This window comes from Bubalus bubalis, chromosome 14 (genome assembly GCF_019923935.1).
Source record: "Bubalus bubalis isolate 160015118507 breed Murrah chromosome 14, NDDB_SH_1, whole genome shotgun sequence".
NCBI classification, from domain to species: Eukaryota; Metazoa; Chordata; class Mammalia; order Artiodactyla; family Bovidae; genus Bubalus; species Bubalus bubalis.
In genome coordinates this window covers 46969785-46985075 of record NC_059170.1, presented here as the reverse complement: position 1 = coordinate 46985075, position 15291 = coordinate 46969785, and the positions used below count along the sequence as shown (strand labels likewise).

The 15291-nt window shown below is 42.3% G+C and overlaps 1 protein-coding gene across 7 annotated transcripts in view; it reads left to right on the top strand.

The window, feature by feature from the left end:
* MKX (mohawk homeobox) overlaps positions 1 to 12589 on the top strand; it is a 72676-nt gene extending 60087 nt beyond the window's left edge. For 5 of the 7 annotated variants that reach the window (XM_006041656.4, XM_006041655.4, XM_025264238.3 and 2 more), the window contains exons 6-7: positions 10395 to 10428; positions 10534 to 12589. In XM_006041656.4, the coding sequence (XP_006041718.1) occupies positions 10395 to 10428; positions 10534 to 10720 (221 nt within the window). In that variant the 3' untranslated portion in view covers positions 10721 to 12589. Of the gene's footprint in view, positions 1 to 8857; positions 9046 to 10394; positions 10429 to 10533 lie in introns of those variants that run through there. The other 2 variants (XM_006041657.3, XM_044928035.1) reach the window with 2 other exon arrangements.
* Positions 12590 to 15291: the final 2702 nt, after the last annotated feature.

Here is a 15291-nt window from a genome sequence, read left to right as displayed (position 1 = left end):
TTGGTGGATGAATGTCAATGTCATCACCTTGGGACAAAACTAAAGTTTAGCCAAGAATCAGAGTAAGTCTACCCTGTTTTTAGAACTAGTAGCCCAACTTGCATGTAAAAGAGAGCACTTTATTAAACAATTAATGCTCCTTGTAACACACAGGCACACACACAAGTTATTCGTGTATAATTAGGAAGTCGTTTTCTGAGATTCACTTTCATGAATGAAACATTTGGGTGACATCTCCAGTATTCCCCTTGAGAAAATGAAGTAACAAAATCCATTAGACACTTAAAGTCAGTGGATGTTCTTTAATGTGGCTCCAGTGTTCTCTGTCTTGGCATGTTACCGTACTTTGGCACAAAATAGCATCAGAAAAGCCATTTTGTCTTTGAAGATGATAGATTCTGCACACTTAATCCATTAATCTAGGCTGATGGGCTTTGCCCAGAGTTAAAATATTCCACCTTACATAATGGTTTTCATATCAAATCTCTGAACAATACTAACTTTTCTGTTGACTACATTCAACCTCTCTGAGAGGTTAATTTTTACAAGGATTTATGTATCAGTAGTTCTTGGTATATATGCTTAAGCTTTCTTGTAAGTAGTTTCAGAAAATATGAAATCACACGGTCCTCCTAACAACCTTGAATCTAATGTGATTAGCCCCACTTTCTAGGTAAGAAAGTCAGAGCACAGAGAGGTCAATCTGATGGCAGACTGTCACACAGAGAATCAGTGGTGGAGCAGAGATCCAACTCCAGCCTCTGGCTCTAGGGTCTGGGCTTTACCCACTGCCCCACACTGCCTCTGTACTTCACACTAGACCACCCTCAGAGTTAGCAATGATGTGCTAAGAATAGAAATGAGAATACTTAACATTTCCAGACCCCCTTTCTGGTTACTTACCAACAGTTTCCTCCCCAGAGACTACATTCTGATCTTCAAAGTGAAATTTCAGACTGAAGGTTTTCAACTTTGGGAAGGTGAAGCCCTTGAGATCACAGAGGAGCGATCTTGGTAATGGGACCACGCAGAGTAATTTAGGATTGAGGACATTTAATATCTTTAGTGGGAAAGATGGAAAGTGGAGCTGAGACATTCTAATTGGGTGGTACTGTGCATATTTGAAATGTTACTTTCAAGTTGCAAATCCCACTTCCTGTGCCTTTAGTCCTCTAGTCCAGACTGATGAGGTCAAAATAACTGTTTTACCAGAACAAAGGTTCAGCTCATAATTAACAAGGAGGCCCTCTGCATAGTCAGAAAAGTCACAGGAAGGCTCTGTAGCCCCCTAACTGATAAGGACCCCACAACATTTACAGGTTTATCCACAGGCACGTGTGCTCCTGGAACAAGGAAGGTGTTCTGCTTTTGTTCATGCAACTATAACCTATCCTGAAAGCTTTCCCCTCTTCACTATTGGTCTAGTAGAGGGGTGTGGTTTGTAATGTTCTATTTTCTGGGAGGAGATAGAGAGCAGGCTGCATTGACAGAAAGGCAGCTGAAGGTGGGGACCCTGTGGATGCAGGCCATCTGGGCACCTATAGCTGTAGTGTGGGGCCAGCCCACATGAGAGGTAACAGGAAAGAGAAGAATCCTCAGCCAAATGGTGGAAGTCATGGCTAGAGGAAACACTGGCTTAATTTTTGGAAAAGATTTTTCTCTAAACTCAAATAATTTTGGAAGCCACTCATTCTTTAAGGCCCCAGGATAAATAATGTAGCTAGTATATTGCAAAAGGGGGAAAAAAATACCACTTCCATCCATGAAGCTGAGGTGGGTTTCATTTTGTAATTTTCAGGATTCCAAAGGGCTTCCCCTGTGGCTCAGCTGGTAAAGAATCTGCCTGCAATGCGGGAGACCTGGGTTCGATCCCTGGGTTGGGAAGATCCCTTGGAGAAGGAAAGGCTACCCATTCCAGTATTCTGGCCTGGAGAATTCCATGGACTGTATAGTCTATGGGGTCGCAAAGAGTCGGACACGACTGAGCAACTTTTCACTTCACTTCACTTCACTATTCCAAAAGGCTCCATAATCCTTCCATGAGCAATAGCCTTGATAGTCACGGAGTTTTCATGGCAGTCTTTTCCTGTCATGCTGAACTTTTAAAGTGCAATTCACTTTTGGTCTGTGGCACTGGAAAAAAAAGCAGCTGAATCATCAACAGATAAATGTTACAGGTTGTTGGATAGGTTTTTTTCCCTTCCTTTTTGGGCAGAATCACTCAGGATGATTTATCTTTACTCATTCAAAAGCTCTCACTACCCCTAAAGAGAGGATAACCACAAACATTTCCTCTAAAAGTGATGCAGTAACAGCTGTCTGGCAGTTACTTAGCAGTTATTCCCTCCTGGTGATGCAAGGGGGATCATAGAACAGAGGCCCCCCGGGCCAAAGGCTGGTCCAGTCCCTGGCCTGTGGAGGTGAAGGGCGGGGCAAGTGAGCAAAGCTTCTTCTGTATTTACAGCCACTCCCCATGATTTGGCATTACCTGAGCTCTGCTTCCAGTCAGATCAGGAGTGGCATTAGAGTCTCCTAGGAACGCAGACCCTACTGTAAACTACACATGCAAGGGAGCTAGATGGTTGTTGTCCTTCAGTTCCTCAGTCATGTCTGATTCTTTGTGACCCCATGGACTGCAGCATGCCAAGCTTCCCTGTCCTTCACCGTCTCCTGGAGTTTGCTCAAACTCATGTCCATTGAGTCGGTGATGCTATCCAACCAGTGATGCTATCTGTCGCCCTCTTCTCTTCCTGTCCTCAATCTTCGCCAGCATCAGAGTCTTTTTCAATGAGTTGACTCTTCGAAAATCAGGTGGCCAAATTATTGGCGCTTCAGCTTCAGCATCAGCCCTTCCAGTGAATAGTCAGCATTGATTTTTTTTTGGAATTGACTGGTTTGATCTCTTGCAGCCCAGGGGACTCTCAAGAGTCTTCTCCAACATTGCAGTTCAAAAGCATCAATTCTTTGGCACTAAGCCTCCTTTATGGTCCAACTCTCACATCCATACATAACTACTGGAAAAACCATAGCTTTGACTAGACGGACCTTTGTCAGCAAAGTGATTGCATGTTCCTTATGAGAATCATCCTGAAACCATCCCCCTCACACACCAGTCCGTGGAAAAAATTGTTATCCATGAAACCATTCCCTGGAGGCGAAAAGGTTGGGGACCACTGTTGCTAGGGAGTATAACTCTAACTTAAAGTGCAAAGATGGGGCTTCCTGGTAGCTCAATGATAAAGAATTTTCCTGCCAATGCAGGAAACACGGCAGGAGCTTCTACATGCCTTAGGGCAACTGAGCCCCTTCACCAGTCACGAGGCCACGTGCCCTAGAGCCCGTGCTTTGCCACTAGAGAAGCCACCGCAGTGAGGAGCGGGAGCACTTCTACTGGAGAGTAGTCCCCACTTGTTGCAACTGGAGAAAACCCTATGCAGCAATGAAGACCCAGCCCAGCCAATAAATAAATAAATAAAATTATTAAAGTGCAAGGATGAGCTCAGCAGAGCTTTAGGTTTCCTATTCTGTGATTTGGACCTTTTTTTTTTATATTACAGATTAAATAATAAGGAGATAAGCCTTTTTGAGGTCTTCCCTGTAGCTCAAATGGTAAAGAGTTTGCCTGCAATTCAGGAGACCTGGGTTTGAACCCTGGGTCAGGAAGATCCTCTGGAGAAGTAAATGTCAACTCACTCCAGTAGTCTTGCCTAGAGAATCCCATGGACAGAGGAGACTGGTGGACTACAGTCCATGGGATTGCAACAAGTCAGACATGACTGAGCAACTAACGCTACACCAAGTGTGTGTGGTTTTGTTTTTTTTTTGTTTTTGTTTTTTTTGGTGGGGGGTATCTTTATGGTCTAAATACTAGCAAAAAGTACAGAAAAGATGTTGCTGCTGCTGCTGCTGATAAGTCGCTTCAGTCGTGTCCGACTCTGTGTGACCCCACAAACGGCAGCCCACCAGGCTCCGCTGTCCCTGGGATTCTCCAGGCAAGAACACTGGAGTGGGTTGCCATTTCCTTCTCCAATGCATGAAAGTGAAAAGTGAAAGTGAAGTCGCTCAGTTGTGTCTGACTCTTCACGACCCCATGGACTGTAGCCTACAAGGCTCCTCCGTCCAAGGGATTTTCCAGGCAAGAGTACGGGAGTGGGTTGCCATTTCCTTCTCCGGAAAAGATGTTGAATAGGTTTTTAATAGGCTTTCTATGTAAACAATGCTTTTGACCTTGCCATAGTCTTTGAAGGTGGCTTTATCAACCAAGTTCGCTTCAATGATGAAATGCTAGTAATTGTTATATTAATGGTAGCACCTTCTTATAACATTCAAGATTCTCAATATCCAAGTTTAAACTGAGTGGAGCTAGATTTTGAATTTTTTCAAGCTGTTTCTTTTTCATAGGTTCAAAAAGAGAAAACAAATGTTGCCACATCAGGGTAGGCCAGGTGATAGAGTATTATCTTATTTGTTAGCAAAAGGGTAAGGAAAAGGTAGATGTTCAGTGGAAAAGCAAGTTCTAAAACATGTACAAAATGACTCTCTTTTTAAAAAAATGTATATAAACTTACTTTGGGAGGCCATTCATCCAAATATTAATTCGAGTTATCCCTAAACTGCCCTCGATTTTCTCTTTTCCACTTTTTCCTGTATTTTCTGCAGCAAACCTACATGACTTTCTTATTAGAGAGCAACAACAAATGCTACTTTTATTTTTTTTTAATGTTTATTTGTTAAGTTTTTTTTTTTTGATGGGAACCATTTTTAAAGTCTTTATTGAATTTGTTACAATATTGCTTCTGTTTTATGTTTTGTTTTTCTTTTTTGGCCAGAGGCATGTGGGATCTTAGCTCACTTACCTGGGATCGAACCCACACCCTCTGCCTTGGAAAGCGAAGTCTTAACCATTGGACCTCCAGGGAAGTCCCGAAATTCTGTTTTTAAAAGTAAATAAATGTAGAGTTACAGTGGAATCAGTCTGCCGGGTGTGTGAACCCAGCCCAGACCTAGTGCCTAGGGAAGTAGGGACAGACAGAGCAAGGGGAATGGGGATCTGTCTATTATGAGATCCTGCAAATTTGGAGCAATCAGTATTTCGGAATCTTAGTGAGGCTTCATATCTGGCCAATTCCCCAAGAGTCTTAGTCTTTATGTCCGCTGTGCCAAGTATGTAAGTAACTCCAGAGATGGATCCGGGTGGTGTGCCAGGGGCCCTCAGGACGCTGAGGTGAGAAGCACTGGGCCTGGGTATCCACCCCTGCTCTCTCCAGCAGCGGCCCCCAAACCGGCCAAGGGTGAGAGGGTACAGATGTCAAGCATCTGGAGCTCTCTCTCCCCCTTCATTTAGGAAAACATACAATGGATGGATGACTCAGATCACTTAATTAGAAATACTCAGGTTCTTAGACATAATTTTATTTACCTTTCCGTGGTGTGAGTAGTCTTTGGGGAAACATTCCAAGACATTCCTAACTTTAGGACTTAACTGATTAAATTTGAAAACCATCTCAACGCAAAAGCTTTGGCCCTATTTTTGTCTCTTTTTATGACCAGAAATGTTACCTCAGGAATATATATTTCAGAGTTAATATTTCTGAACCATGTTTCTCAAACTTGAATGGACACTCTGCCCACAGGGCTTTGCGCTTGCATGACTCTGAGGTGCAGTAGGACTGAATTTCCTTTATAATTGTTTCTCTACTTAACTTTATAAGGAAACACATGTCCAAACTGAGGATAGCCCCATTTTAAGTTTCAACATGGTTTGGGTTTTACAGCATCCAAGATTTTCCTAACTACGCAAGTCTTTTTTTTTTTTTTTTTTTCTTTTTCATTCCTTTTCTTTTTTGGTCTTAAAACATGCTCTTTTGGCTGGTTCAGTAAGTTGTTCCTGCCAACCAGTTGCTTTTATGGTAATTGACAGCGTAGCTGATTTTTGGAACCTGAAGATCTAAAAAGGCATTTTAGCTCAGACGTGGGAGAGGCTGAGCCAAGCTACTTGCAGAGTAGGAGATAGGCTGAGCTGAATGTAGGACATGCATAGACCTCGGGTCTGTGCATGGTAATTAGCATCAGGGAAACGCCTGCTCTGGCTCAGACTGCCCTCTTTTCAGCAGCGTTCAGAGTCCTTCCTTCTCCTGTCAGATCCTTCCTTGAGCTACTGGGTGCCACTCCTGGAGGAGAGCCAACGAGACCGCCCATCTGCTGCAGTGGCGTTGAGTTGGAAGAGGGGGGTGGGGAGGAAGTGTTCAGAAACCAACCCTTCCTTAAATCCTGATGATCGGCTGAAAAGACACAAAGCCATTGAACCAGATGACTGCCGGCCGGTTTATACTTCAAAGGAAAAGAGCATGTGAAAAAAAAAAATTCACATTTAACACAATTATTTCATAGAATGAGCAGGTCGTGCATTTTCTGAACTCCCCTCAGATAATCTGGGGCATTTCCCCAGATTTCGTCTCAGCACAAGGAATAGGGGGGAAAAAAGTCTCCCCAAACTGCCAGGTCTTTATAGTCCTTCGCTTTCCTACAAAAGCACGAATGTTTCAGAGTAAAAGGGCCCCTGTTTGCTGTCTTCCCTGGCTGCTTCCTCTGGGAACTGCGCCTCCGAGGGGGCGGGGGTGGGGGGTGTCTCTCAGATGCATAATACCCAGTAGTAGGAAAAGCACACCCTTCTAACACCAGTGTATGTCCTGAACCAAAACCTGGGCACAGAGACCCCCCCCACCCCCACCCCCAAAAGCAGTCACAGTCAGCTTTTCCTTCTCGGTTTGAAGTCTTTGACATTGAAATTTGTTACATGCTGTTTTAACACTGGACTGATACAGAAGCAGACTGTTTCTTTTCATTCCTTTTTTTATGAAACCTTTTCTTCTGTGGCTGGGAAAGGAACCTGAACCCATACCTAATGACACTAAGTGCCCATCTGCCCTAGAAATAAAACACAGGAATCCTCTTTGTTGCAAGGACATTGTGAAAATTCCTGAAACTAATAAAGAACTCCCAAATGGGGATGGGGTCTCTGTGCTTACACTTTGAAGTGTATTTTCATAAGGTATTTTCATAAGCACCAAACTGTAAAACACATAGGCCCCAAGAGCAAGCAGAGTTTTACAGTTTCACAGTTGGCTGTGGTCAAGGTGTTTGTTGGTGGAATGATTCCAGCAAGCAGTCATGAAGTTAGGGAGTGCTTGCAGTGTCTAGCTGGCAAGGGGGCCAAGGAACCTCTCCGTGGACCTTCACAGGGATGTCTGTGTCTTCCTTGCATGTGCAGTCGGCAGCCACCTGCTTCCTTCCTGTCCTCTGCTCTGTAACCACTCTCTGTTGACAGTCCAGGTGGGGAATCTGATTCTGAACATTCGAGAGAGCTCCATCCCTGAGCCAGAACATGGGTCACGTGGTCTTCTCTAAATTAGGTTGTGTTATTTCCCTAACGTTGTTTAGGGAATCATGGACCTTACTCTGCTTTTGACAAGACTTTCCAATGAATAAATATCGCCAACACCTATTGTTTCTCTTTGGCAACAGAATGGTTGCAATTTGTGGACAAAAGTGAGCAAAGGCTAATCCCCTTTTTTATTCTCTCTCTCTCTGTGTAAAATGTCCAATGTTGTTAGCTTTTCTTGTCCTAAACAAAGGTATTGACTTATTCTCTGTTCTGGTCGAGCCTTGTCTCTGTCGTCATTGAGCAAAGATTTGCAGATAATAGCACCAAACAAAGACGACTTAACAGACAGCAGAGACTTGCTGCCCACACGCAGAGTTTTTTGTTGTTGTTGTTCAGTCGCTAAGTCATGTCCAACTCTTTGTGACCCCGTGGACTGCAGCACGCCAGGCTTCCCTGTTCTTCACCATCTCCCGGAGCTTGCTTAAACTCATGTCCGTTGAGTTGGTGATGTCATCCAACCATCTCATCCTCTGTGGGCTCCTTCTCCTTTTCCAGTGAATCAGCTCTTCACATCAGGTGGCCAAAGTTACTAACACCGAATAAGTTAGACCCAAAGTGCCTAGAATCATACAAGGAACATAGGACATAGTAAGCTAGGATCATCACAGTTCTGTAAATTCAAAGTTGTCATTGTTTTTCTTCTATTTACATGAGTAATATTCTAATTCCAAAATTATCAAGCAGCAGAGGTGGAGCTAACTGTCCAAGCCGACCTTGCAGGGGCCAGAAGGTCCAGAAGGTGATCAACTGCTCACAGATCCACTTATTTTTCCAAAGATGCCTTAAAACAAAAGAAAACCAAAGGGACTAACATTTATTGTTCCATTTGGGGCCAGACACATGTAGCCTTGGGCTTCCTTGGTGGCTCAGACAGTAAGGAATCCACCAGGGTAATATCTCTGGGTTGGGAAAACCCCCTGGAGGAGGGCATGGCAACCCACTCCAGTATTCTTGCCTGGAGAATCCCATGGACAGAGGACCTTAGCAGGCTACAGCCCATGGGGTCACAAAGAGGCAGACAGGACTTAGGGATTAAGCACAGCACAGCATCACACGTAGTCTCATTTATTTATTTATTAGATTCATTTAATGACCTTGTCATTTATTCACTAAGTGCTTTTGTTTCGCTTGATGTCTTCCTTTTTTTTTTTTTTTTTTTTTTGGTGCGGGGGTGAGGTGGGCCTTGAGTAAAAGGTTGTGCTAAGAGCTCACGGCGACCATTATTGTCTCAGGTCTTCACTGCATGGCCTGACTCAGGATGTGTGAACACATTTCACTGACTCTTTTCTGAAGGCATCAAAGTTTAGCTACAATGTCGAAGTGGCCATATTGCTATTTTCTCTTCCCTCTCATCCCTGGAAGTGCCGCCATGGCTGGACTATATTATAATCATGTTCATGCTCTTCCCCGCAGGTCTCTCTTGGTTCCACAACCCTCTGGGAGCCCAGGGCTGGACATTGGGGTGCATGGCCTAACTAGCCTTGAGAATTGCAGAGAAAAAAAATTGGCCTTCAGAAATACTGGGTTAGGAGAGAAGAAGAAAAGGAGAGGACTGGGAGCAGGAGAAAGCTTTCCAGAAACCATGGAGTTCAGAGACAGCTGTGAGCAAAAGCCATGTTTCTTGTGCTTCTCATGTGTGGCAGAGCGCCTCCTGCAGCTTCTTGGTGGTAGTGGTGGTTGTTGATGGCAGTGACTTAACTACTGTATTTTGGGGTCTCTAAGGAGATCAGCCCTGGGTGTTCTTTGGAAGGAATGATGCTAAAGCTGAAACTCCAGTACTTTGGCCACCTCATGCGAAGAGTTGACTCATTGGAAAAGACTGTGATGCTGGGAGGGATTGGGGGCAGGAGGAGAAGGGGATGACAGAGGATGAGATGGCTGGTTGGCATCACTGATTCGATGGACGTGAGTCTGAGTGAACTCCGGGAGTTGGTGATGGACAGGGAGGCCTGGCGTGCTGCGATTCACGGGGTCGCAAAGAGTCAGACACAACTGAGCGACTGAACTGAACTGAACTGAACTGAAGGCTGATGGGGAGTCCCAACCCCATTCTTTGTTCTTCCCCCACTTCTTTACCCTCTGGAATCTTTCCCTCCAGCATGTCTGTTTTTGTGTTCCCAATATCTCGTTCTTTTGGCCAAAGGAGTTCCCCTAGAGAGGCTTAATCCAGACCAGAAACCCATTTCATCCTCCTTTGTAATAATGTGGTTTTGATAGACATGCATGTTCTGAGTGAAGGAGCCAATCTAAACCAAAGGTGAAAATGCATGAGCAGAGGCCACACCCTACGCTTCATTCCCTGCAATGGAGGGTGCAGGGCTCATGTGGACCTTACACACCAGAGCTGCTTGTTCTGATACACCAGGAATTCCAGGTTGCTGTCAGCACTGGGTCATGTTCATCTGCTGACTTGCCAGAGGGGACTATCTGCCAGTCTTTTTCCTGAGATGAGGTTTGATTTCCAGGAAACCATAGACTATTGAGCTACAGGCACTCCAAAGATCATCCAGCAGCCCCTATTTTATAGTTCAGGCTCTCCTGGTGGCTTAGTGGTAAAAAATCCTCCTGCCAGTGCAGGAGAAGAGAGTTTGATGCTTGATCCGGAAAGATCCCACAGGCTGTGGAGCATCTAAGCCTATATGCCACAACTACTGTGCCTGCACCCTAGAGTCTGGGAGCTGCAACTCCTGAGCCTATGCACTGCAGCTACCGACGCCTGAGTGTGCTGGAGCCTGTGCTCTGCAACCAAAGAAGCCACCCCCATCAGAAGCCCGTGCACCGCAACTAGAGAGAGCCCCCATTCACCCCAACTAGAGAAAAAGCCCAAGCAGCAACAAAGATCCAACACAGCCAAAAATAAGTAAATACTGGGTGTTTGTTGTTTTTTTTTTTTTTTGGAAAAAAGAAAACAAAAAAAGAAAAGTAATCCAATCTTTGCTTTTCTTTACAGACACTCTGGAAAATGGATCTAATAAGGGTGACAGGTGAGTGGTATGTTTTTATTTGCCATCCATGCTTTTCAGTGATGATCTTTTCTACGTACGCTGCTGTGAGTTTGATCATTTTCTTTCTGTTCTGCTTAAATCCAGTGCAGCTACTAGAAAGGGACCGAGCAAGGATGACACATACTGGAAGGAGATCAACGCAGCCATGGCCTTAACCAATCTCGCGCAGGGAAAGGACAAGCCGCAGGGGACCACCAGCTGCATCATCCAGAAGTCGTCCCACATTGCGGAAGTGAAGACGGTCAAAGTGCCCCTGGTTCCGCAGTTTTAAGAGTTTGTCACTTTTCAGATGGATGGCCGTTCTTCGCATCAGTGTTTTTTCATAAACCCTCATCCTAAGAGCTGGAGCAGGAGTGACAATGACTCCCTCTCAAACCTCTTCTTATTTTTAATCATCCTAAATGTATCATTTAGTTGCTTCTGTAAAAGACATATAAATTATAAAACTCCACTTTAATCAAAAATATTAACTTATTTTATGTTACTCCAAGTATGCGTAAAATGTCTGTGTTGCCGTTACAGTAAGTGCCTTGCTTCTTGAAAATAAGTTACAACGTGGGCACAGCAGAGCAGCAGTGCCTCAAAATGATAGCACCACAATGCTTACTAAACTGTGAGCTTTATTCTGGATGGACCTGCCACCGGTGCCAGGACTGAAACCAAAACTCCTGAACACCTTGAAATGTGTTCACTAGTTTCCATGTTAAAGCTTGGAAATCTCTTCAGCCCAAATGAAATGTTCCTTTAAAAAAAAAATCTGCAATATTTAAAATTGTTCACTGTGCTTTGCAGAGTGACAGTGAGAATTTTATGCATGTATCCTGCCTGGATATCTGGTAGGTTACAAACTTCCAAAAGGAAAGGCTTGGGAATCACATAATGTATACATTCAAGGAAAATGGCAATGAATGCGATCAGAAAAATAAGTCTTTAAGCACTGCTGGAAGACACCATGATGCTCTTTAGAATTGATTTGGATTTTTTTCTCAAGTTTTGCCGAAGTTTTCAAAAACTTCATTATCTCAGTAACTCGAAATTTTCCTGTGTAAAACTCAATTTATAATTCTTAAAACATAATCCCATTTGCATTAGAGTTCAGTGTTTTTTGTGATGGAAACTGTTTTTCATACGGAATAGCTCTTTTTCACATGGAAAAACCTTTTATTTGGTTCATTTCAATCACAATTGCTGATGGGCAACTTACACTGCATTGAGAACAAGGCAATAAAGGAAATGGATCTCTGTGGGTATACATATACACACAACATTGATTTTTAAATTTAAAACATATGGAAAACAAACATTGAACAGTCTCTGAATTTTGCCAAGTAGGACATTAAAATGAAATCATGCATGAAAATAAAGTACATTTTGTTTCTAAATTAGGCTATCATTGAGTGAGAATAATCAATATCAAGAAAGAAGATCTTTTTCAGTCAAACGTTAGTATTCTCATCAGCTTGGGGAGGCTTGAAGTTTGAATAAACAGAAGAGATGCCAAATATAACAGAGTATTTGTGCTCAGAGAAGTAAAAGAGCTTTGACTCTTATGTTGGGATGTTTTTTCTGGGTATGTAATCTATTTTATAATTTTTTTTAAAAACTGGAAAGCATTTTCGTGAGTGTGAATGACAGCCAGCAGTGCAGCCGCATGGTGATATTTTTCTTTATTTTTCAAAATACATTTAAAACCAAAGGCTGCTCTAGTTGATATATGGACAGTATCAGTCTTGATATAAATTGTAGGACACTTTTTCATGTAACATAACATTTGGGGGTTGGGTTTATTTAGTGTAATGAAGATAATTTGATATAAAAATATTTTGTATATATATATATTTTTACTTTGTTTTCTAAGTTGCTGTTTGCAGTAAGAGTAAGTGCAAAGCAAGATATGTAAGTTATGACTGTATGATCAGATGAAGTATGAGTTCTTTTGGTTTATAAGATCCTTAAATAGTTATAGATCCATGATAAAAACTTTGGAATCTTTATAAAACAATTTTGCCAATATGTGATCATGTCAGTGAAAACTAAGGACAAGTACTTCACTCTTTTTCATACTATTATAAGTTATTCTGGTATTAAATATTTTAATAAAATTGTTTTTGTTTTTACATATTTCAGCTAGATAAATGAATGCTGGTTGCTTTTTTATTTAAATTAGTCATAATTGATTTTTACCACCTTTTCAAAAAGAATCAGCAAATTTGTTCTATGTTATAAACTACAGATGACAAATCAATAAGGACAGCTCTTCACATGATTTTTTGTTTTTAAACACCAAAGCTTGGAGTCTGGTCTATAAATACATCAAGACAATTATATAATTAGCACATCCTAGGCAGTATCTCCAGTTGCAATTACTTTTACCTTTTTCTTTCTTTTGCTGCTTTAATATTTTCTGGAAATTAAAGTCCTCCCCCCAATTCTTTACAAAAATTCTTCAACAATGCTGAGTCAGCAGCTGAGACCCTAACTCATAATTTATGTTGTAGAGAAATAGAATTACCTCTATTCTTTGTTTTGCCATATGTAATCATTTTAATAAAATTAATAACTGCCAGGAGTTCTTGACAGATTTAAAATAAAAGTTAATTTCTAGACCTCACAATGATCATAAGAATGTTGTTTTCCTTTGAGAGCTGACCAGGTGGAAAGAGAAGCAGAACAAAAGGGTCCATTATGTGCCATAATTCTCCTAAGGTTGGTCAGGGATGTGATGTGGGAGCTTCACATTTGGATCAGGGTTGAATTTCATCACCTGAGACCACCTGAGATCACCACCAACCCACCTTTTAAGAGCTGAGGAAAAGAATGTATGATGCTCACTGTTAAAATACAGAATTTTAAAATGAACGTTTTCATTAAATACCTTCCTCCAGTAGCTAATACAATACGCATTATTACTGCGAGCTGTGAGTTAGAGAGAACCTTGGCTTTGAGGCTACACAGATGTGTGCCTGCATCCATCCCAGCTCTGCCACTCACTGCTGACAGGTCCAGACCCAGTCCCTCAAAGTGAGAGCAATGAGTTATAACCCGTAGAGTGTGCTGCAAGGTTTAAAGATAATATATGATATACAAAGTGCCTGCCACAGGGGGTGCCTGTGTGCTGAGTCGCTTAGTCGTATCCGACTCTTAACGACCTGATGGGTCTGCAGCCCACCAGGCTCCTATGTCCATGGGATTCTCTAGGCAAGAATACTGGAGTGGGTTGCCATGCCCTCCTCCATGGGATCTTCCAAACTCAGGGACTGAACCCAGGTCTCATGCCTCCTTCATTGGCAGGTGAGTTCTTCACAACTACCACCACCTGGGAAGCCCCCTACCACATTGTTTGGCAGTTAATAGGTGCTCAATAACTGGAAGGTATTATCACATAATTTTAATTCCTCTCTATAGAGCTTATGTGCAAGGAAGTAGAAATATAAGTGGAATACGAGATGTGGATAGTTTAATAAATAACCTTGGGAAAGGAAAGCTCTCTGACATGGAAGATTGCGTGAAATAGTTAAAGTAGGTATCAAAATTAGGCCTTCAAGAAAGATCATTTTATTATCGTCACTTTGAACTTCCTGGAGAAAAGCTTAAAGTAGAACCAAGGTAGAAAGAACAGATGTGCCCATAGAAAACACAGCGTGTGCTATGGCTTCCTTCATTCCGTCAACAAGAATTGCTTTCCCCTCTGTTTGTCCTGCTTGATCCTGTTCAAGACGACCAAGAACTCAAACTGCTGTCTGTACTCTCTGCTCACTCCAAGTAGCGATGTTTAACAAACAGTGGCAACAGCCATGGTCTGCTTTAAAACTCATCCAGCTCAAAGGCATAACATCAGGCAAATAAACACAGAGAATAAAAGCAAGCTGCCCAGGCGCTTCTGTCTGCACCACTTAGGTCAGATGCCTTGGAAGGTAGTGTGGGGTGGTGGTAAGAATCTAGGCTGCCATAGCCTGGCTTCGCCTTTTCACTCCTCAGTGTCTTTTGGGAATAAGCACAAGCCTTCTGTACCCAGTGTTTACATCTATAAAACCTGATCTATGAAATCTACCTACCCCAAAGGTCTGTTAGGAGGATTGAGTAAGACAGTGGATAAAAAAGTGCTTTGCAAACTGCATGGTACTGTACAAATGTTAATGATTATTAATGTGTTCCAGATGGCTCTGAAAGGCCTAATATCCCATAATTTTTGGCAGAATAAATTGTGGTTTCCATGAAGCATATAGGAACCCCAGATTTTGAAAAGACTTGCTATGATCCACCATCTTCAGGCCTTTTTGAGCACAAAGTAACTTTTGGTCCTGAACTTCTTTGTGACAGTCACGATCTGAATTAGGTCACTGATTATCACACTACAGGGACAGAGTCCTGACTTCACCAATTCCTAGTTTTGAGACCCATCCTGGAGATGGATTAAAATTTGCTTTGGGATGTGTGTGCATTGGCCATAATAAGGTGAGAAAAATGGATTTCTGAGTTAGGAAAGACAAGCTGATGTGTTCTTACATCTTCACACAAATGCCTCCATGGAAATTCATCCCATCCCATATAAAGATTATCTCAATAAGTATTCTGAAAGAAATTTCAGCTCAAATTTCCAGTTTCTGGAAATTCACTCCGCAGTGAGCCTGATTCATGACTTTTAAACAAAATTTTTAATTCATATTTTAAAACATCGTAGATATAACTTATGCTAGTTGTAGACACATTTAAGCTGTACAGAGGGACATAAGCATAAAAGCCCCACACCCTATCCCATGTCCCCAGGATAACCATGGTTCAAAACCATCTTGTGTATGCTTCCAGAAACTCTATGTACATGTACTTTTTCATCTTGTACTT